This window comes from Pezoporus flaviventris, unplaced genomic scaffold (genome assembly GCF_033815535.1).
Source record: "Pezoporus flaviventris isolate CSIRO_AGI_PZ_B2104156 unplaced genomic scaffold, CSIRO_AGI_Pfla_v1 ptg000257l, whole genome shotgun sequence".
Classification (NCBI taxonomy): Eukaryota; Metazoa; Chordata; class Aves; order Psittaciformes; family Psittacidae; genus Pezoporus; species Pezoporus flaviventris.
In genome coordinates, this window is record NW_026892804.1 from 273,308 (window position 1) to 294,149 (window position 20,842).

The window sequence follows — 20,842 nt, forward strand, 5'->3', positions numbered from 1 at the left end:
TTTGGGGTGCCGGGGGGGGGGTTGTTTTCTGTCTTATTTATTTTAACAGAAGTGCTTTTAGGCGTTTGTTCTGTACCAATAAAGCTGCTGCTCTTTCACCTCTGCCCCCCCCATGTGTGTTCCCATTTCCCTTCAGTCCCTAGGGCTGAACCCCCCCCCCCAGGGAAGGTCACTGAGGCTCCTGCCCCCCCCGCTGCTGGATGGGACCCAGAGCCCCCACTCTTGCGCCCCCATCCCTTGTTGGGTTGGGGGGAGGTCTGCTTAGGGCCCCTGTCCCCATGGCACTGCTGGGGGGGGGGGACACACCTTGGATGTCGCTCCCATGGGATGGACACGGTTCTTGGGATGCTGGAATGTGCCCCCCCCCCCCCCATCCACACCCCCCCAACGTGGGGCGGCTGCCGCCTCCTTCCTCCAGCCGCCAGGGGGCGCTGTGGGGCGGAGCAGCGAGAGGCGCGGGCGGCGCCGGAGCGTCGCGGCCGGCCCAAGATGGCGCAGCCGGTACCGGCGGGAGAGCTGCCGCTGCCGCAGCTGGAGCTGCTCAAGGGGCAGCTGGACCAGGTCCGGGGGGGGGCTGCGATGGGCTCTGTGGGGCGGGGGGGACCTGCTGGGCGGGGGTCATTGGGGTTGATGGGGGGCTCGGTTGGGAAGGGGGCATGTGTGGGTCTAGCGTGGGCTGTGGGCCTGGGGCGGATGTGTGGGGCCTGACTGGGGTGGGGGGGGGGGGGGGCTGTATTGGGCTGAACTGGGTTAAACTGGGCTATGGGGCTGGGGTTGATGTGTGGGGCCTGAGTGGGTAGGAGGGGATGTGCTGGGCTGAACTGGGTTAAACTGGGTTATGGGGCCATTGAGACATGGGGCCTGACTGGGTAGGGGGGACTGTACTGGGTTGAACTGGGCTAAACTGGGTTCAACTGGGCTATGGGGGCTGGGGTTGATGTGTGGGGCCTGAGTGGGTGGGAGGGGATGTACTGGGTTAAACTGGACTATGGGGCCATTGAGACATGGGGCCTGACTGGGCAGGGGGAACTGTACTGGGTTGAACTGGGCTAAACTGGGTTAAACTGGGCTATGGGGGCTGGGGTTGATGTGTGGGGCCTGATGGGTGGGAGGGGATGTACTGGGTTAAACTGGACTATGGGGCCATTGAGACATGGGGCCTGACTGGGCAGGGGGAACTGTACTGGGTTGAACTGGGCTAAACTGGGTTCAGCTGGGCTATGGGGGCTGGGGTTGATGTGTGGTGGTGGGGAGGCTATGGGGAGGCTATGGGGGGGCTATACTGGGCTCTGGAGGTTGGAGGGGATGTGTGGGGCCTGGCTGGGCAGGGAGGGGGGCTGTACTGGGCTATACTGGGTTAAACTGGGCTGTGGGGTTTAGAGGAAATGTGTGGGGATGGGCATGGGGGGGCTGTGCTGGCGCTGATGTATGGGGCTGGGGTTGATGTGTGGGGCCTGGCTGGGCTGTTGACACTGGGCCCCAGGGGATACTGGGGTGGGAACAGAGGGGGGGGGGGGGGGGGCTGCCTCATCCCCATGTCCCCATGCGTGACACGGGCCTGGGGACACCCCGATCCCCCCTTCCCGTCTCCAGGAGGTGGAGTTCCTCTCGTCCTCCATCGCGCAGCTCAAGGTGGTGCAGACCAAGTACGTGGAAGCCAAGGACTGCCTCAATGTGCTCACCAAGAGCAACGAAGGCAAGTGGGGTCTGTCCCCCCCCCACCCCGAGGCTGGGACCCCCCTCCCTGCCTTTGCACCCTAAAACTGCTTCTTCCTGCTCTGAGCCACCCCCCCAAGCCCCATCTGCCCCCTCTTGGTGCCGGCAGGGAAGCTGGGGGGGCCCTGATGTCGTTCTGGGCTCCCCTCACTCTCCTCTTGCCTTCCCCCAGGGAAGGACCTGCTGGTGCCGCTCACCAGCTCCGTATCCTTTTCCTGCTCCCAATTCCCACCCCTCCGGGCTCTCTGTGCCAAACCTTTGGCATCCCACGGTGCTGCCGGTACCCGGCACATCCCGGCTCCATCCCGGCTTTCCCATGGGAGCCACGTACCCCTCCCAGCTCCCATTCCCTGCTTTCCCTGACCCCCTTCCCAGATGTACGTCCCCGGAAAGCTCTCTGACGTGGAGCGAGTCCTCATTGACATCGGCACCGGTTACTACGTGGAGAAGGTGAGGGGATGGCAGGGGGATGCTGTCGGGTTTGGGCCTTGGAGTTCCCCATCACCCTCTTTATGCTCCTCCTCACTCCCTTTTCCCCCTTTTCCTCACCCAGGAAAAAGAGGGAAATGGGAGTGAAGGGGAGGGAAATAGAGGGTGAGGGGAAAAAGGGGAAACTTCTCCCTGCCCTTTCTTCCTCCTTCCCTTCTTCCCCCATGTTGCCTTCCCTGTCTGAGGGAAGAAGGGGACAGGGGAGAAACCTTTCCCTTCACCCCCCTTTTTCCTCCTCTTTCCCTTTTCCCCCTCTTCTCCCTCCTCTCACCCCCCCCTTTCCCCATTTCCCCCCCATCCCAGTCAGCCGACGATGCCCGGGACTTCTTCAAGCGGAAAATCGACTTCCTGACCAAGCAGATGGAGAAGATCCAGCCGGCGCTGCAGGAGAAACACGCCATGAAGCAGGGTGAGACCCCCCCCTTCCCTCCCTCTCCCCTGCCATGGGGGAGCCAGCACCCCCCTCCTGACCCCCTGCTCTCCCCCCCAAGCTGTGGTGGAAGTGATGAGCCAGAAGATCCAGCAGCTCACGGCCCTGGGAGCAGCACAAGGAGCCACCACCAAGGCGTAGCCTCCACCTTCACCCTGGGATGCAGCAGAGGCTCGGGGGGGGGGGGGGGGCTGTGGGGCACTGCTCCTCTTTCTCTACCTCTCCCCATTCCCTGCTGGCTCTTCCCAGCAGCACTGGACCCCTGTTTTTGTAGGCAGCATGGAATAAACGGGACTTCTCAACAGGGGGGCTCTGTGGCCATACCACTTGGAGCAGCCTCATCCCGGAAGTGCCCCCCTTCCCCTAAACACACTCCATGTGCCCCCAAACAGAAGAACTTTATTCCCAGCCAAGGCCCCATCCAGCCCCGCTCCACTGGCACAGGGACCCCCCCATGGCTCCCACCCCTGTCCCTCCCCCCAGTATCTACATCCATGGGGCCACCCCATTGCAGGGGGGGGCACCGAGGTCCAGTCCAGGGCCACTGGGGCTCACACGCAGGAGGGCACTGGGGTCTGGTGGGGCTTGAGGCACCTTGTCCCCTGCCTGTGGCAGTCCATGTGTCCCTGTTGAGGTGACAGCCTCGTCCCCCTGCCCATAGCTCAGTCCATGTGTCCCTGTTGAGGTGACAGCCTCGTCCCCCTGCCCATAGCTCAGTCCATGTGTCCCTGTTGAGGTGACAGCCTCGTCCCCCTGCCCATAGCTCAGTCCATGTGTCCCTGTTGAGGTGACAGCCTTGTCCCCCTGCCCATAGCTCAGTCCATGTGTCCCTGTTGAGGTGACAACCTCGTCCCCCTGCCCATAGCTCAGTCCATGTGTCCCTGTTGAGGTGACAACCTCATCTCCCTGCCCATAGCTCAGTCCATGTGTCCCTGTTGAGGTGACAACCTTGTCTCCTTGCCCATAGCTCAGTCCATGTGTTCCTGTTGAGGTGACAACCTCGTTCCTATGCCCATAGCTCAGTCCCTGTGTCCCCCAGCTCCATGTCACCTCATCCCCCTGCCTGTGGCTGTCCCTATGCCCTCAGTTGAGGTTTCACCTCATCCCCCTGCCCATACCTCAGTCCCTGTGTCCCTTGTTCAGGTGTCACCTCATCCCCCTACCCACCAGTCAGTCCATGTCCCCAGCTGAGGTGTCACCTTGTCCCCCTGCCCATTTCAGTCCCTGTGTGTTGAGGTGACACCTCATCTCCCTGCCCATAGTTCAGTCCATGGGTCCCCTGTTGTGGTGTCACCTCATCCTGGTACCCACAGCTCAGTCCCTGTGTCCCTTGTTACGGTGTCACCTCATCCTGGTACCCACAGCTCAGTCCCTGTGTCCCCTGTTACGGTGTCACCTCATCCTGGTACCCACAGCTCAGTCCCTGTGTCCCGTTACGGTGTCACCTCATCCTGGTACCCGCAGCTCAGTCCCTGTGTCCCCTGTTACGGTGTCACCTCATCCTGGTACCCACAGCTCAGTCCCTGTGTCCCCTGTTACGGTGTCACCTCATCCTGGTACCCACAGCTCAGTCCCTGTGTCCCGTTACGGTGTCACCTCATCCTGGTACCCACAGCTCAGTCCCCGTGTCCCCTGTTACGGTGTCACCTCATCCTGGTACCCACAGCTCAGTCCCTGTGTCCCCTGTTACGGTGTCACCTCATCCTGGTACCCACAGCTCAGTCCCTGTGTCCCCTATTACGGTGTCACCTCATCCTGGTACCCGCAGCTCAGTCCCTGTGTCCCGTTATGGTGTCACCTCACTCCCGTGCCCACAGCTCAGTCCCTGTGTGTTGAGGTGACACCTCATCTCCCTGCCCATAGTTCAGTCCCTGTGTCCCCTGTTGTGGTGTCACCTCATCCTGGTACCCACAGCTCAGTCCCTGTGTCCCGTTACGGTGTCACCTCATCCTGGTACCCGCAGCTCAGTCCCTGTGTCCCATTACGGTGTCACCTCATCCTGGTACCCACAGCTCAGTCCCTGTGTCCCCTGTTACGGTGTCACCTCATCCTGGTACCCACAGCTCAGTCCCTGTGTCCCCTGTTATGGTGTCACCTCATCCTGGTACCCACAGCTCAGTCCCTGTGTCCCCTGTTACAGTGTCACCTCATCCTGGTACCCACAGCTCAGTCCCTGTGTCCCCTGTTACGGTGTCACCTCATCCTGGTACCCACAGCTCAGTCCCTGTGTCCCCTGTTACGGTGTCACCTCATCCTGGTACCCACAGCTCAGTCCCTGTGTCCCCTATTACGGTGTCACCTCATCCTGGTACCCGCAGCTCAGTCCCTGTGTCCCGTTATGGTGTCACCTCACTCCCGTGCCCACAGCTCAGTCCCTGTGTGTTGAGGTGACACCTCATCTCCCTGCCCATAGTTCAGTCCCTGTGTCCCCTGTTGTGGTGTCACCTCATCCTGGTACCCACAGCTCAGTCCCTGTGTCCCGTTACGGTGTCACCTCATCCTGGTACCCGCAGCTCAGTCCCTGTGTCCCATTACGGTGTCACCTCATCCTGGTACCCACAGCTCAGTCCCTGTGTCCCCTGTTACGGTGTCACCTCATCCTGGTACCCACAGCTCAGTCCCTGTGTCCCCTGTTATGGTGTCACCTCATCCTGGTACCCACAGCTCAGTCCCTGTGTCCCCTGTTACAGTGTCACCTCATCCTGGTACCCACAGCTCAGTCCCTGTGTCCCTTGTTACGGTGTCACCTCATCCTGGTACCCGCAGTTCAGTCCCTGTGTCCCCTGTTACGGTGTCACCTCGTTCCCCTGCCCGCAGCTCAGTCCCTGTGTCCCCAGCTCCGCGTCACCTCGCCCCTGCCCACAGCCCAGTCCCCGCGCCCCGGTGCCGCGCTCAGGGCACGAAGAGGGGCTTGTGGACGCGCTTGTGGCGGTTGAGCGTGGCGCTGCGGGCGAAGCTCTCCCCGCACTCCACGCAGATGAAGGGCTCGTGCCCGTGCGCCTGCGCCCGGTGCCGCTCCAGCTCGGCGCCGTCGCGGCAGCTCTGCCCGCACTCGGGGCAGGCGGGGGCCTGGCCGCGGGCGGCGTGGACGCGCTGGTGCTTGAGCAGGTTGGTGCTCTGGGCGAAGCCGCGGCCGCACTGCGCGCACCGGTGGGGCCGCGCGCCCGAGTGCGTGCGCTGGTGCTTGATGAGGTTCTTGCTCTGCGTGAAGCTCTTCCCGCACTGCCCGCAGCTGTAGGGCTTCTCGCCGGTGTGGATGCGCTGGTGCTGGATGAGGTTGGAGCTCCAGCTGAAGCTCTTGCCGCAGTCCCCGCACCGATACGGCTTCTCCCCGGTGTGGGTCCGGCGGTGCTGCACCAGGTGCGAGTTCTGGCTGAAGCTCTTCCCGCACTCCCCGCACGTGCTGGGCCGCTCCCCGGTGTGAGTCCGCTGGTGCCGCAGCAGCTTGGACCAGTGGCTGAAGCTCTTCCCGCACTCGTTGCAGATGAAGGGGCGCTGGCGTCCGCCCCGGTGCCGCGTCCCCCCCGCTTCCTCCTCCTCTTCCTCCTCGCCGTAGCCCCCAGCCGACGTGGCGGCGCCGGAGCTGGGTTGTGCCCCCCGTTTCTTGGCTTTGGGGGGCAGGGGGCTGTGCGGGATCACGGTCTGGATGATCTCGTGGGGCAGGACCTCGTCCTCGCAGTCACTCACGATGCCGTCGTCGGCTGCGGGGAGGGGAGAGAGAGAGGCTGGGGATGGGGCTGACACCCCCCACAGAACCACAGAACCCCAGCCTGGATTGGGTTCAAGGGGCCTTAAAGCTCCCCCAGCTCCAATCCAGCTCCAGGGACCCCTTCCACTGGAGCAGGGTGCTCCAAGCCCCTGTGTCCAACCTGGCCTTGAACACTGCCAGGGATGGGGCAGCCACAGCTCCTCCGGGCACCCTGTGCCAGCGCCTCAGCACCCTCCCAGGGAAGAGCTTCTGCCTCAGAGCTCATCTCAGTCTCCCCTCGGGCAGGTTCAAGCCATTCCCCTTGGCCTGTCCCTGTCCCTCCCATCCCTTGTCCCCAAGCCCCTCTCCAGGTTCCCTGGCAGCCCCTTCAGGCCCTGGAGCTGCTCTCAGGTCTCCCCTTCCCGCAGCAGAGGGGCAGGATCCCCTCCCAGAGCTGCTGCTCCCACTCTGGGGGTGCAGCCCCGCACTGGGGGGGGTGTTCTGGGCTCCAGCGCTCCCTGAAGCCAGCTCATGAGGAGCTTCCCATCAGGTCCATGGGGACAGGACCCCCCCCCACCCCCCCCTCGCCCCCTCCTCACCGATGTAAACCCTCCGGACCACGTCCCCCTCGTCCGAGTCGTGCAGCTCCACCACGCAGGGCTCCTCAGGCTCCATGGGGGCGGCCGCCGGGGGGCGCTGTGGGGCAGGGGGAGCCCTCAGCACCCCCACCTCACACAGGGGGACACACTCCCCCCCCAGGCTCCCCAACCCCATCCCCAGCTCCTCCCACATCCCCTTTAGCTCAGGTTGAGTCGGAGCCTGGCCTGAACCAGTGGGAGGAGTGGGGGGCGAATGGTCCCCCTGTGCCCTCCCAAATCCCCTCATGCACCCCCAAATCCCTTTGTCCTGCATCACATCCCTTCATTCCCCCCCCCCTCAACCCTCTGTGGGATTCCCCTGTCCCTTTGTGCCCCCCAGTCCCTTCATGCACCCCAATCCCTGTGTGCCCCCCAACCCCCCCCCCATCACCCCCCATTACCTGTGCCCAGGGGGGGTCTCGGGGGGCTCCTGCTGCTGCTCCCCACGGCTCTGCCCTGGCGCTGGACCCCAAAACACACACAGGAGGTTACAACCCCGCGGGGGGAGGATTCACTTGTTCCCCACCCCAGGGACCTGCCCCCCATTCACCCCCCACAGGGAGGCTGTAACCCCCCCGGTTCGGGTCCTGCAGCACTGGGGGGGTGAATCCGTCCCTGGGGGTCCCGGTGCCGGAGGGGAGAGGCCTCGGTGCGGGGGGGTCCGGGACCCCCCCGAGCATCCCCGGTTCTGGTCCCGGTTCCCCCCGTGCCCCCCCCCGCTCACCGGCCCCGTTGCGGCGGCTCCGCCGCTTCCGCCGCTTGCCCGGCCCGAGGGGGCGGTGGCTCCGCGGGCCGGCCCCCGAGGGGGGCTGGAGGGGGGGGGGACCCCCGGTACCACCCCCGGTACCGCCCCCGGGCGCGGGGCTGCGCCGGCAGCAGGGCCGGAGCACCCCGAGGTGCCTGCACCCCCTATTGGGGATGCTCTGTGCACCCCGCAAGCGCCTGCATCCCCATCCATAGCGCCTGCAGCACCCCAAAAGAACCTTGGTACCAACAAGGGTGCCCACTGCACCCCCAAAATGCTTGTCCCCCCTCCTGGGGGGCCTGGATGCTCGCTTTACCCCTCTCCATGGTGCCTGGAGCACCCAAAAGGGCCTTATCCCCCCCCCCGGGTGCCTGATGCACCCCAATAGGCGCCTGTACCTCACCTCCTGTATTGCTTTGTACACCCCAACAAAAGTGTCTGCGTCCCCATCCATGGTGCCTGGAGCACCCAAAAAGGCCCTTAACACCCCCCCAGGGTGCCTGATGCACCCCAATAGGTGCCTGTACCTCCCTCCTGTGATGCTTTGGGCACCCCAAAAGTGCCTGCATCCCCATCCATGGTGCCTGCAGCACCCCAAATGCTCCTGTACCCCCCCCCCCCAGGTGCCTGGTGCTCCCTAAAAGGTGGCTGTACCCGTCTCCATGGTGCTTGCAGCACCCCAAAAGAGCCTTAACTCCCCCCTCAGGGTGCCTGGAGCTCCCCCAGAGGTGTCTGTACCCCACTCATGGGGTGACTGGAGCACCCCAACAGTGTCCACATCCCCTCCCCCTGAGGATTCCCAGTGTACCCAAGGTGCTTGTACCCTCCTCCCAGGTTGCCTGCTCCGCCCCAAAACACCTTCACCCCCTCCCAGGATTCCAGTGCATCCCAAAAGTGCCCTTGCTGGTCCCCTGGGGTGCCTTCATGCACCCCAAAAGCACCTGCATCCCTCCCAGGATGCCCATTGCACCCCAAAGGTGCCTGTATCCCTTTTCCTTAGCGACTGATGCACACCAAAGGCATCCGTACCCCCCAAACCCGTGGTCCCCGAGCAGTGCCTGTACCACCCCAAAGATGCTCAGTGCGCCCCACAGGTGCTAAATCCCTCCCAGGATGCCCATTGCACCCAAAGATGCCTGTATCCTTCCCATGGTGCCTGATGCACCCCAAAGGTGCCTGCACCGCACCACCCGCAGTCCCCCAGCAGTGCCTGTACCACCCCAAAGATGCTCAGTGCACCCAAAGATGCTACATCCCCCCCAGGGTGCCCTGTGCACCCCAAAGGTGCCCACAGGCCCCTCTTGGGGTGCCCAGGATTGTGGCCCCCCCAAAGCTGCTCAATGCACCCAACGCACCCCAAAAGCTCCCCAGAGCACCCCCAGGTCTTCCAGTGCCCCCCAGAGCTGGCCCAGTGCAGGGTATGGGGGGGGTGCCAGGTCCCCTTCCAGGCGCCCCACACACACATCCGATGCCCCCCCATCTCCGGGCTGTTTTAGGGGGTCTTGTGGTTATTGGGGGCTAAAGCAGCCCAATCCCCACCCCTGCGCCGCACCCCGAGGGGGGAAACTGAGGCAGTGACCCCCCGCGTCCATTGACCCTAAACGGGAGGCCCCCCCTATGGAGGGGGGGGGGTCATGGCAGCGTTCCCTTTATTGGGGGGCTGGGGGGACCGAGCTGAGCCCCCCAACACATCAATGGGGGGGGCACAAGGGGTCTCGGAGCATCGCGCGGGGGGGCACAGGCGCTGCAGGGCTTTTGCCCCCCAAACCCTCCCCATTCCCCCCCCCTTTTTCCCCTCCTCTCCCTGCCTCAGTTTCCTCCCCCCCCCCCCGTTGATGCCCCGGGGGGGGGGGCGCGGCGCGGGGGCCGAGGGGCACAAAGGAACGGGGAAGCCCCGGGGGGACCCCCCCCACCCCCCTTCCAGCACCGCTCCCACAGCGGCTCCGCAGCCCCGGCCCCCCAAGATGGGGGGCGAGGGGGGGTCCCCATCCTCCTGCATCCCCCCCCCCCCCATCACCCCCAAGGGCAGCGGCTCATCCATGTGTGTGTGTCCCCCCCAAACCCGCCGGGCCCCCACTCACCTCTGTGGGGCTGGAGCGCCTGGGATCCGCGATGGGAACGGGCGCAGGGCTCGGAGCTGGGGGGGGGCTCTGGTGAAGGGTCCGGGTAGGGGTTGGGGGGGGGGACGATGCGCGGAGCTCGAGGCTGCTGCGGGGGAGGCCGGGAACAGGAAGGTCCCAGCCTCATCCCATTCCCCGGCCCCGCTGCCGCCGGATGCGCTTTTCCCACTCGGAGCACGGAAAACACGGGGGGGAGCCTCGGATAAAGGGGGGGGGGGCAGCCCTCGACACCCCCAAACCCCACAGAGAGGATGAGGGGGGGGAGGTCCTCCCTGGTGACGGGAAATCCGGGATTCAACCGGGATTCGGGTGTTTTTATGACCGCTCCGCTTGGGAAACGTTCCGGAGGGGGATTGGGAAGGGGGATGGAACGCGGCTGGGTTTGGGGGGGGGGCAACGGGAGGGGAAATGAGCGGCCGGATCCCCCCTTTATCCCCCCACATCGCTTTGTGTAACGGTTCGGCTCCAGCCCCGCGTTTTCCGCCCCCCCGGCGAAGGAAAATGGTTGGGAATGGTGCAAGGAGGCCAGAACGGGAGCGCGGGATCGGCCCCAGCACCCCGAGTGTTATAGGGGTGCAATGGGGGTGCAAGGGGGGATCTCCCCCCCCCGGGCCGCTGCGGAATCCGGCCCCGCGGGCACCGGGATCGCGGACGGGAAAAGCCTGCCCATGGCGGCGCTGGGATCGCGCCATTGACGCGGCCGCCGCCCCGGCCCCGGGGGGATCCGGATCCCTGCGGTGATGCCCGGGGAGCGCCGCTGCTCGGGAGCCGTTTATTGAGGGTCCCCGGTTTGGGGGGGTGGGGGGGGGGGGGGCTGAGCCTCGGCCCCGCTCCTGCCCGACGCGGCCCCCCGGCCCCGCGATGCCGGTGCCCACTGGTGGGGATGCGCCCCAAAGGCATCTCTTCCTGGGGCACTCATCCCGGTGTCCCCTGCATCCCCATCCCAGTGTCCTCATTCCCCATCCCAGTGTCCCTCTCCCCATCCCAGTGTCCCTCTCCCCATCCCAGCGTCCCTCTCCCCATCCCAGCGTCCCTATCCCCATCCCAGCATCCTTTTCCCCACCTCGGTGGCCCGTCCAGCATCCCAGCCCTGGAATCCTTGTCCCCATATCAGTGTCTCCATTCCAACATCCCCATTCCAATATCCCCAACCGTGAGTGTCCCCATCCCCATCCCAGCATCCCCATCTCAGCGTCCCCATTTCTGGTGTCCCCATCCCATCCTGGCATCCTCATTCTAGCGTCGCCATCCTGGTGTCCCCATCCCAGCATCTCCATCCCTTCATCCCACCCCCAATGTTCCCATCCTGATGTCCCCATTCCCATCCCTTCATCCCCATCCCAGTAGCTCCATCCTAGCATCATCATCCTGGCCTCCTCATTCCGGTGTCCCCATCCTGATGTCCCCAAACCCCATCCCTTCATCCCCCATCCCAGCACCCGCACCTTGGTGTCCCCATCCCAGTGTCCCATCCTGGCATCTTCATCCTGATGTCCTCATCCCAGTGTCCCCATCCTGATGTCCCCATCCCTTCATTGCCATCCCAATGTCCCATGGCTGGTGCTCCATCCCCATCCCAGTGTCCTCATCTTGGACTCTCCATCCCCATCCTGATGTCCCCATCCCCATCCTAATGCCCCCATCCCCATTCCAGTGTCCCCAACCCAGTGTCCCCAACCCAGTGTCTACATCCCAGTGTCCCCATCTTTGACTCTCCATTCCCCATCCTGATGTCCTCATCCAGTGTCCCCATCCCTTCATCGCCATGCCAATGTCCCCATGCTGATGCCTCCACCCCAACCCATTGTCCACATCCCAGTGTCCCCATCTTGGACTCTCCATCCCCATCCTGATGTCATCCTGGTGTCCCCATCCTGGTGTCCCCATCCCTTCATCGCCATGCCAATGTCCCCATGCTGATGCCTCCACCCCCACCCAGTGTCTCCATCCCAGTGTCCCCATCTTGGACTCTCCATCCCCCATCCTGATGTCCTCATGCCAGTGTCCCCATCCTAGTGTCCCCATCCCTTCATCGCCATCCCAATGTCCCCATGCTGATGCCTCCACCCCAACCCAGTGTTCCCATCCCAGTGTCCCCATCTTGTACACTCCATCCCCATCCTGGTGTCCCCATCCCTTCATCGCCATCCCAATGTCCCCATGCTGGTGCCTCCATCCCCATCCCAGTGTCCCCATCTTGGACTCTCCATCCCCATCCTGATGTCCCCATCCCCATCCTTGTGTCCCCATCCCGCTGTCCCCATCCCAATGTCCCCTTCCTGATGTTCCCATCCCAGCATCCCCATCCCGATGTCCCCATCCCTTCATCCCCATCCCAACGTCCCCATCACACGGCGTGAAGCTTCTGGTGCCGGCGGAGCTGGGCCTTGTGCCGGAAGCCATCCCCGCAGTCGGCGCAGACGTGGGGCCGCTCGCCGGTGTGGGTGCGCCGGTGCCGGATGAGGTTGGAGCTGACGCTGAAGCGCTTCCCGCACTCCCCGCAGCCGTAGGGCCGCTCCCCGGTGTGGGTCCGCTGGTGCTGGATGAGCGCCGAGCTCTCGCTGAAGCGCTTCCCGCAGGCGCCGCAGCCGTAGGGCTTCTCGCCGGTGTGGATGCGCCGGTGCGTCACCAGGTTGGAGTTCTGGCTGAAGCCTTTGCCGCAGGCGCCGCACCTGAAGGGCTTCTCGCCCGTGTGGGTGATCTGGTGCCGCGCCAGGTCCGAGCTGCGGCTGAAGCCCTTCCCGCACTCGCTGCAGATGGTGGGGCGCAGGCGGCCCCCCCGCAGCCCCCCCAGCAGCCCCAGGCCCCCCGCTTGTCCCGGTGCCTTGGCTGCTCCACGGGCCGGTGCCTTCCGTCGTGGCCGCGCTGGGCGCACGGGAGAGTCCCTGCCCGAGGCCGGCGGGATGGGGTGGGCTGTGGGGAGAGGAGAGCTGGGCACCAGCAGGACGCACTGGCATGGGTGGCACCGAGGGGTTGTGTCCCCCCTGTGCCGTCCCCTCTGTCCTCTTCTCCATCCCTTTTCCACCTTTTCTATCCCCGCTTCCCCTTCTCCATCCCCGCTTCCCCTTCCCCATTTGTTCTGCCCCTTCCCCACCTCCTCTTCCCCTTTCTCCATCATTATTTCTCCATCCCTTTTCTAACTCCATGCCCTCTTCCCCTTTTCCATCCCTTTTCCACCTTCTCCATCCCTTTTCCACCTTCTCCATCCCTTTTCCACCTTCTCCAACCCATCTTCCCTTTCTCTGTCCCCTCTTCCCCCTTCCTCTTCCCCTTCTTCATCCTCTTTCCACCTTTCCCATCCCCTCCATCCCCTTCTCCATCCCTTGTTCCCTTCTTCATCCCCTTTTCCACCTTTTCCACCCCTCTATCCCTCCTCCATCCCCTCTTCCCCTTCTCCATCACTTTTCCACCTTCTCCAACTCATCTTCCCTTTCTCTATCCCCTCTTCCCCGTTCCCTCTTCCCCTTCTTCATCCCATTTCCACCTTCCCAATCCCCTCTTCCCCTTCTCCATCCCTTCTTCCCTTCTCCATCCCCTTTTCCACCTTCCCTATCCCTCTGTCCCTTCTCCATCCCCTCTCCTCCTTCCTTCATCCCCTTCCCACCTTCCCCATCCCTCTCCACCTTCCCCCATCCCCTCTCCGGTTTGGGGACAGCAGTGACACCCCTGTCCCACTCCCAAGCCCAGGCTGAACTCCCGGTGCAGCCCCTGCTGCATGTCCTGCCCCCGGGATCAGATCATCCCCATGCCATGGGATTGGGACATCCCTGTACCCCGGGATCAGGGCATTGTCATGAAGTGGGATCAGAACATGCCCACACCATGGGATCAGGACGTCCCTGCACCCCAGAACTGGGGACATTCCCATGGTGTGGGAGCAAGGTACCCGAGATCAGATCTTCAGCATGCCATAGGACGGGACATCCCACGATGTGGTACTGGGGCATCCCTGCATCCTGGGATCAGTGTCCCCTGCACAGTGATGGGGGATCCCTGCATCCCTAAACTGAGGCTCCCCACACCACACAGCAGGGACATCCCTGCGCCCTGGGACTGGAGCATCCCTGTGCTGTGGGGCTGTGACATCCCTGCACTGTGAGATTGAGGTATCTGGATGCCATGGGGAACCCCTGCACCCCGGGACTTGGATTGCCCCACAGCATGGGACATCCGCTAACCGCAGATCAGAGCATCCCTTCACCATGCACCGGGACACAGCTGTGCTGCAGGGATGCGGTACCACCATGCCACTGGACCTGGGTACCTGCACCCCAGGACTGGAGCATCCCCTCCTTCTGTAACCAGGGCAACCCCACACCAAGGGATGGGGGCACCCCCATACCCTGTAATCAGGGTAACCCCTTGCCATGGGAATGGACATCCCTGGATCCCTTATAACACACCCCCATACCCCAGGAACAGGGTATCCCAATGCAATGGGAATGGCACATCCCTGCACGCCAGGGCTGGGATACCTCTGTGCTGTGGATCGTTGTAGCCCCATACTTAGGGGTATCCTTGTGCCATGGGAATGGAGCTGCGATACCCCTGTGCTGTGACATCGGGGTGCCCCCATGCCATGGGAACAGGACATCCCCCATCCCCTGGAGCACCCACATAGCAGGAATCAGAGCAGCCCCACACAATGGGAACGGGAGAACCCCCATAAGAAACTCAGCACCCCACAAGGAAACCACCACAGCCCCTCACACATGGCCAGGAGCTGCTTTTTTTTGGGGGGGGGATGTGTCTCACCTGCGGGGGTCCCCTCTGGCACCTCCTGTGGGTCCCGGGCGGGCGCTTGCCCCTCCGCATCCATCGCTGCCATCCCAGCCACGCTCAGACGGGGCGATCCTGACCGGGATGGGGGGGCAAAGAGATGGGGTGACACGTGGGGGGGGGGGGGTCCCCATCCCATCCATGCCCCAGCTCCTGATAGTGCGGGGGGGGGCACCAAGCCCATGGGTTGCGGTTTGAGGCATCCCCATCGCGAACCCCCCCTTCCCCTCCTGACACCACCCCCCAATCTGGGGAAGGGGCCGCGCTCCCCCCGAGCATCGCCATCATCACGGGAAGGGGGGAAAGGGGCGGGGGGGGGGGTGTCCCCTGTTCTGCCTCTTTTTTTTTGGGGGGGGGGGGTCCCGGCCCCACTCACCGCTGCAGCCGGGCCGGCCCGGGGAGGAGCGGGGCCGCGGCGGAGCGGGCTCTCCTCATGGCCGCCCTCGGCTGCCGCATGGCGAGGCCGCGGGGCCCCGGGGCTGTGCCCCCCCTCTATGGGGTGGGGGGGGGGGGGGGGGTGGTATTTGGGGTGTTTGCCCCCCCCCCATTGTGGGTTTGGGGGGGGGATTTGGGGGTGCCCCGTCCATGGTGGGTCTGGGGGCACTAGGCCTCGTTGCCATGGTGACACCGGGAGCGGGGTACCCCCCGCCATGGCTCCAGGTTGGGGCCGAGGAACCCAGGGGGTCCTCAGGGAGACAGCGGATTGGTGGAGAGAGAGGAGAGAGGCGGGGCTTGCGGGCGGGCACGGGAGGCGATTGGAGGAGAGCAAAGAGCGGGGGCGGGCACGCGACACCGCTGAAGGCGGGGAAGAGGCGGAGCCTCGAGGGACGCCGGGAGCCGGATTGGTGGAGAGGTGGCGTGGCATCTGCTTGCGCATGCGCTGAGGCGTCACTTCCGGGTGGCGGCGGCTTCCGTCTGTCTCTGGGCCTGGAGCGGCCGCGCTGGGGCTGCGCGAACCCCGGGACCCCCCCACGGGACCCCCCCACGTGACCCCCCCCGGGACCCCCTTAGCACCGGGACCCCCCCACGGGACCCCCGTTAGCACCGGGACCCCCCCCACGGGACCCCCGTTAGCACCGGGACCCCCCCACGGGACCCCCGTTAACACCGGGACCCCCCCCACGGGACCCCCCCCACGGGACCCCCGTTAGCACCGGGACCCCCCCCACGGGACCCCCTTTAGCACCGGGACCCCTCCACGGGACGCCCGTTAGCACCGGGACTCCCCCCACGGGTTTCCCCCACGGGACCCCCCCCACGGGATCCCCGTTAACACCGGGACCCCCCCACGGGACCCCCGTTAGCACCGGGACCCCCCCCCCGCCCCTGCCCGCCGCCCCGGAGGGGGAGCCGCTGAGGGCCTGAGGCCGGGGGCTCGTCGGGGCCGCCCGGGGCATGCTGCCGTCGGCCCCGCACTATGTGGTACATCATGCAGAGCATCCAGAGCAAGTACTCGCTGTCGGAGCGGCTCATCCGCACCATCGCCGCCATCCGCTCCTTCCCGCGGGACAACGTGGAGGATCTCATAGGCAGGGTGAGACCCCAGCCAGGCCCGCAGGGGCTTAGGGGAGGGCTCCGCGGTGGGACGCCCCGTCCGGTGCCCCGAAGCTGCGGGTCGGGCCGCGGGTATGGGTCCCCGCTGTTGGAACACCCGGGAGGGTGAGGGGCTGGTGGGGCTGGAGCCCGTCCTTGCCCCCACGGAGGGTGGATCTGGAGCTTTGCCTAGGTCGGGGCAACCACGGGTACCAGCACAGGCTGGGGATGGAGGGGTTGAGAGTAACCCTGAGGGGAAGGACTTGGGGTGTTGGGTGAGGAGAGGCTCCCCGTGACTTGGCTTCAGTGGGCACTTGAGCCCAGAACCCCCCCGTGTGCTGGGTGCATCCCCAGACCGTGAGCAGCAGCTCAGGGAGGGGATCCTGACCCTCTGCTGTGCTCTGGGGAGACCCCCCCTGCAGTCCTGACCCAGCTCTGGGGCAGCAGCACAAGAGGGACGTGGAGCTGCTGGAGGGAGGCCAAGGGGATGCTACAAGGGCTGGAGCAGCTCTGCTCTGGAGCCAGGCTGAGAGAGCTGGGCTGGGGCAGCCTGGAGAAGAGAAGGCTCCTGAAGGGGAGACCTTATCGTGGCCTTTTAGTTCTTAAAAGGGGCCTGTAAGAAAGATGGAGAGAGACTTTTCAGCCTAGCCTATTGTGACAAGATGAGGGGTGATGGTTTTAAACCAGGAGAGGAGATTCAGTCTGAATGTGGGGAAGCAATCCTTTGCAATGAGGGTGGTAAAACCCTGGCACAGGCTGCCCAGAGAGGTGGTGGATGCCTCATTCCTGGAGGCATTCCAGGCCAGGCTGGATGTCGTTCTGGGCTACCTGATCTAGTTGAAGGTGTCCCAGCTTATTGAGGGGGAATTGGCCTAGATGAGCTTTAGGGTCCCTCCCAACCCAAGCTATTCCATGATTCACCTCAGCCCGGGTCACTCCTGTGGGCACTGGAGAGCCCTGGCTGCGCCTGACGGCTCCAGGCAGCTGGTGAGCTATTTTGGGTGGTGAGGCCACTGCAAAGCATCATAAACCTCCTTGGAGACACCCTTGGAAAGCCCCCGAGCCCCCGGGTTCAGCTCAGGGCTGTGTCCCACCAGGGATGCTCCCATGCCATGCCAGAGCCTCACCGGTGGCTTCTGAACCACTGCTGGTGAGCCAGAGACCCCAATTCCCTTTCCAACCCCTCCTCTGGGCCCATCCAGCCTCACACCAGCCATTCCTTAAGATCCCTCCGGAGCAGAGAGTCGGCACATGGAGGATAACCACCTCCATGGGTCACACCAACCCCCTGCAGCGCTCGATGTCTTCAGGCATCATTTAGTGATGATAAATGAACTAAACCCAAAGCCTGGAGCAATGCATGAGCTCCTGCCCCTCAGGGAGCTCCGTGCAAGCCCTGAAGCAAGCCCCCAGGCTGTGCAGGAGGGGTGATGACACTTCTCCATTAACAAACCTCGGGGGGGGGGGGGGCTGGAGGTGCTGTTTGGGTTGGAAGGGCCAGGCTGGGCCGGTTTGCTGGTCCCAGCTGGGCTTTGCTGTGCTCTCCAGGGTGCAGATGTGAACTGCATGCACGGGACGCTGAAGCCGCTGCACTGCGCCTGCATGGTGGCTGATGCCGACTGCGTCGAGCTCCTGCTGCAGAAGGGAGCAGAGGTAGGCCTTGAAACTATAAAAGCACGGTAAAAAGATAAAGGGCCCTTTGAAACAGGGGGCTGGGGAGTTGGGAGGCTGGGGCTGGAGCCCGTGAGATTATGTGGTACTGTTTTTGTGTTGGTGGAGGCCAGTGTGAACCTCGTGGGGCTCAGTGAGGCCAAGGGCAAGGTCCTGCGTCTGGGTCGGGGCAATCAACACGGACACAGGCTTGGGAGACCTTAGAGCAGCTCCAGTGCCTAAAGGGGCTACAAGAAACCTGGAGAGGGGCTTTGGACAAGGGATGGAGGGACAGGACAAGGGGAATGGCTTTAACCTGCCCGAGGGGAGACTGAGATGAGCTCTGGGGCAGAAGCTCTTCCCTGTGAGGGTGCTGAGGCGCTGGCACAGGGTGCACAGAGAAGCTGTGGCTGCCCCATCCCTGGCAGAGCTCAAGGCCAGGTTGGACACAGGGGCTTGGAGCACCCTCCTCCAGTGGAAGGTGTCCCTGCCCGTGGCAGGAGGTTGGAGCTGGAGGAGCTTTAAGGTCCCTTCCCACCCGACACATTCCATGATTCTATGGTTTCGTGCCCCTTGCAAGGTAAAATGGACCCAGGTGAAGGTTTCTCATCCCACCAGGGAGTGCAGTGTTTGTGCCTGAGGTCTTGGGGTGCCCTTTCATCTGGGAGATGGAATCCTGAAGGAAATGAAACCTCTATGGTGCCTCATTTGTGGCACTTCCTTCTGGCTGCTCTTCAGGTCCCGTCGTCCCCCCCACCTCATCTTCCCACCCACTAGACTTGGGACGTGGGAATGCTTTCACGCCATGGAGCTTCCCTTGATGCCCTCAGGAGCCCTGAACCCATTCTCCTCTCTCCCCTCATCCTGCAGGTGAACGCTCTGGATGGCTACAACCGCACAGCCCTTCACTACGCGGCGGAGAAGGACGAAACGTGCGTGGAAATCCTCTTGGAATACGGCGCCAACCCCAACGCCCTGGACGGGAACAAGGACACCCCCCTGCATTGGGCGGCCTTCAAGAACAACGCGGAGTGCGTGCGGGCGCTGCTGGAGAACGGCGCCCTGGTCAACGCCCGTGACTACAACAACGACACCCCCCTGAGCTGGGCCGCCATGAAGGGCAACCTGGAGAGCGTCAGCGTCCTGCTCGACTTCGGCGCCGAGGTCCGCGTGGTCAACCTCAAAGGGCAAAGCCCCATCTCCCGTCTGGTGGCGTTGCTGGTGCGGGGCTTGGGGACGGAGCGGGAGGATTCCTGCTTCGATCTTCTCCATCGCGCCATCGGACACTTTGAGCTGAGGAAGAACGGGAGCATGCCCTGGGAGGTGACCAGGGACCAGCAGCTCTGCCAGAAGCTCACCCTGCTCTGCTCGGCCCCGGGGACACTGCAGACGCTGTCGCGTTACGCCGTGCGCCGCAGCCTGGGCGTGCGGTTCCTGCCGGAGGCCGTGAAGCAGCTGCCTCTGCCCACCTGCCTCAAGGAGTACGTGCTGCTGCTCAGCTAAGCCAAGGACGGGGCGCCGGGAGGATGAAGGACGAGGATGGTTTGGGATTCGTGGGTGCTGCATTCCCCTCCCCACTCACTGGTGGTCAGCCTGCTCTGCCCAGCAGGGAGCCAGCCGTGCTGCTGTGCCCTCAGCGCCTGCTCGGCGGCTCCTGCCACGCTCTCCCTTCTTGAGATGAACTGACCCCTTTTCATGGCAGATTACACCCCAGCTGATGAATTAACCTGGCTTTTCCCCTCTGTTTTTTTTTTGCCCTGGGGAAAGGAAAGCTTTCTAGGCATGAGGAGAGCAGGGAGAGCCTCCTTTGGAGGCAGGAACGCAAGAGGAGGTGTTCTCAGGCCCACAGAATCCTGTGGGACGTGGATTAAGCCTCCTTAAATGTATGTAGTGAACCTGTGTGCAGCCAGCACCTTCGCTCACCGCTTGGACCCACACATGGCAACAACGCCCTGCAGATGGGAAGAGCTTGTGTGTCCTCATCCCCTCAATGCCTGGAAATGTGTTTTTCCCTTCTTATCTCTAAGATGTGTCACTGCTGGAGAGGGGAAGAGGGTGGGAGCACCCCAAAAGCCAACACTTGGCTTCCTGCTCCAGAGTAGCTCCACTCGGAGCTGGGGATGCTCCATGCACCTGAGCAGGGGGTCTCCCCCCATCTGCCAACACCATAACCCCCCCAAGCCCCTCCTTAGCTTTGGTTTTCACCATTAACTCACTGTTGTTGATTTTATGTGTGTGTGTGTGTGTATGGACTTCAGGAGGAGGAGTGAGGATGTGCTGGCAGGGGGCACCGGGCAGGACCCCCGCGGGCAGCACCCATTCTCCCTTTGCTCCGTCATGTATCCATGGAAATAAACTTTGGAAAGTGCATGTGTGTCACCCACTCGAGGCTGGGGATCAGTCCCACTCCTTTGGGGTCCTCACTGAAGCAGGGAGGGTGCCTCAGGATGGGGTTTGGGGGTGCTGCTGCTGGTGGTCCCGTTCCTGTGCTTGGGTTTGGCACCTGACACAGGCCCCATCCATGGTTGTGCCTTGGCAAACACTCATCCCTCTGAGCTCTGCATGGGTTTAACCTCTGAGCACAGCCTGAACCCTCTGATCCACCCTTTACCCCTTGGCTTGGGGAAGGGTTTGGGATGCATCATCCTCCCATGTGTGCATTCCTCACCCTGGGATCCTCCAGGAGAGCTGCCCATGCTCAGGGAAGGTGACATCAGGTGCCTCAACTTTGATCATTGCTTGATACTTGGAGGGGGGGGAACTCAGATTGGAAATGTTGGATTCCTCCCTGTTATCCTGGGAGACAAAGCCAGTGGGCCCAGGGGTGTGTGCAGGAGCCATATTCACCTTCCCATGGGATGAGCACCGGAGGCTGGAGCCTGATCCACGTTTGCCACCATGAGTGAGTGAGGGGTTTATTGAAGCATCTTCACTGTGAATTGTTAAGACTAAAGTGGTGTCCCTGGGGCTCTTGCTCTCAGCTCATTGTGACATCCCACCTACACATGGGGAGCTGCTTTTCTCCTTTAAAAGCCCATAAAGTACCTAAACCAA

The 20,842-nt window shown here is 63.5% G+C and overlaps 4 protein-coding genes across 4 annotated transcripts; 2 read left to right on the plus strand and 2 right to left on the minus strand.

Moving 5' to 3' along the window:
- Window positions 1-405: 405 nt before the first annotated feature.
- On the plus strand, window positions 406-2,881 carry PFDN5 (prefoldin subunit 5). Its single transcript, XM_061442936.1, has 6 exons — window positions 406-561; window positions 1,594-1,696; window positions 1,889-1,920; window positions 2,092-2,166; window positions 2,509-2,614; window positions 2,697-2,881. The coding sequence occupies exons 1-6, from the start codon at window positions 490-492 to the stop codon at window positions 2,774-2,776; spliced, it is 468 nt and encodes a 155-aa protein (XP_061298920.1). The 5' UTR covers window positions 406-489; the 3' UTR covers window positions 2,777-2,881.
- Window positions 2,882-5,481: 2,600 nt separating this feature from the next.
- Window positions 5,482-7,013, minus strand: LOC133263243 (zinc finger protein 22-like). Its single transcript, XM_061442957.1, has 2 exons — window positions 6,923-7,013; window positions 5,482-6,336 (listed from the first exon to the last, which is right to left on the minus strand). Exons 1-2 carry the CDS (start codon window positions 6,996-6,998, stop codon window positions 5,528-5,530), a joined length of 885 nt encoding a protein of 294 aa, XP_061298941.1. The 5' UTR covers window positions 6,999-7,013; the 3' UTR covers window positions 5,482-5,527.
- Window positions 7,014-12,122: 5,109 nt separating this feature from the next.
- Window positions 12,123-14,764, minus strand: LOC133263245 (zinc finger protein 853-like). The gene is made up of 2 exons (XM_061442959.1): window positions 14,582-14,764; window positions 12,123-12,739 (listed from the first exon to the last, which is right to left on the minus strand). Exons 1-2 carry the CDS (start codon window positions 14,742-14,744, stop codon window positions 12,174-12,176), a joined length of 729 nt encoding a protein of 242 aa, XP_061298943.1. The 5' UTR covers window positions 14,745-14,764; the 3' UTR covers window positions 12,123-12,173.
- Window positions 14,765-15,949: 1,185 nt separating this feature from the next.
- Window positions 15,950-20,156, plus strand: ASB8 (ankyrin repeat and SOCS box containing 8). The gene is made up of 3 exons (XM_061442958.1): window positions 15,950-16,139; window positions 17,687-17,791; window positions 18,659-20,156. The coding sequence occupies exons 1-3, from the start codon at window positions 16,023-16,025 to the stop codon at window positions 19,289-19,291; spliced, it is 855 nt and encodes a 284-aa protein (XP_061298942.1). The 5' UTR covers window positions 15,950-16,022; the 3' UTR covers window positions 19,292-20,156.
- Window positions 20,157-20,842: the final 686 nt, after the last annotated feature.

Excerpts from the sequence above, each read along its gene's own strand:
- ASB8 (XM_061442958.1), top strand. The coding sequence starts at position 16,023 with ATGTGGTACATCATGCAGAGCATCCAGAGCAAGTACTCGCTGTCGGAG. Across the intron at positions 16,140-17,686 it reads TGGAGGATCTCATAGGCAGG|GGTGCAGATGTGAACTGCAT; the intron begins GTGAGACCCCAG and ends TGTGCTCTCCAG. Across the intron at positions 17,792-18,658 it reads TGCTGCAGAAGGGAGCAGAG|GTGAACGCTCTGGATGGCTA; the intron begins GTAGGCCTTGAA and ends CTCATCCTGCAG.
- LOC133263245 (XM_061442959.1), bottom strand. The coding sequence starts at position 14,744 with ATGGGATGGGGACCCCCCCCCCCCCACGTGTCACCCCATCTCTTTGCC. Across the intron at positions 12,740-14,581 it reads GCCAGAGGGGACCCCCGCAG|CCCACCCCATCCCGCCGGCC; the intron begins GTGAGACACATC and ends CTCTCCCCACAG.
- PFDN5 (XM_061442936.1), top strand. The coding sequence starts at position 490 with ATGGCGCAGCCGGTACCGGCGGGAGAGCTGCCGCTGCCGCAGCTGGAG. Across the intron at positions 2,167-2,508 it reads CCGGTTACTACGTGGAGAAG|TCAGCCGACGATGCCCGGGA; the intron begins GTGAGGGGATGG and ends CCCCCATCCCAG. Across the intron at positions 2,615-2,696 it reads GAAACACGCCATGAAGCAGG|CTGTGGTGGAAGTGATGAGC; the intron begins GTGAGACCCCCC and ends CTCCCCCCCAAG.
- LOC133263243 (XM_061442957.1), bottom strand. The coding sequence starts at position 6,998 with ATGGAGCCTGAGGAGCCCTGCGTGGTGGAGCTGCACGACTCGGACGAG. Across the intron at positions 6,337-6,922 it reads GGTCCGGAGGGTTTACATCG|CCGACGACGGCATCGTGAGT; the intron begins GTGAGGAGGGGG and ends CCCTCCCCGCAG.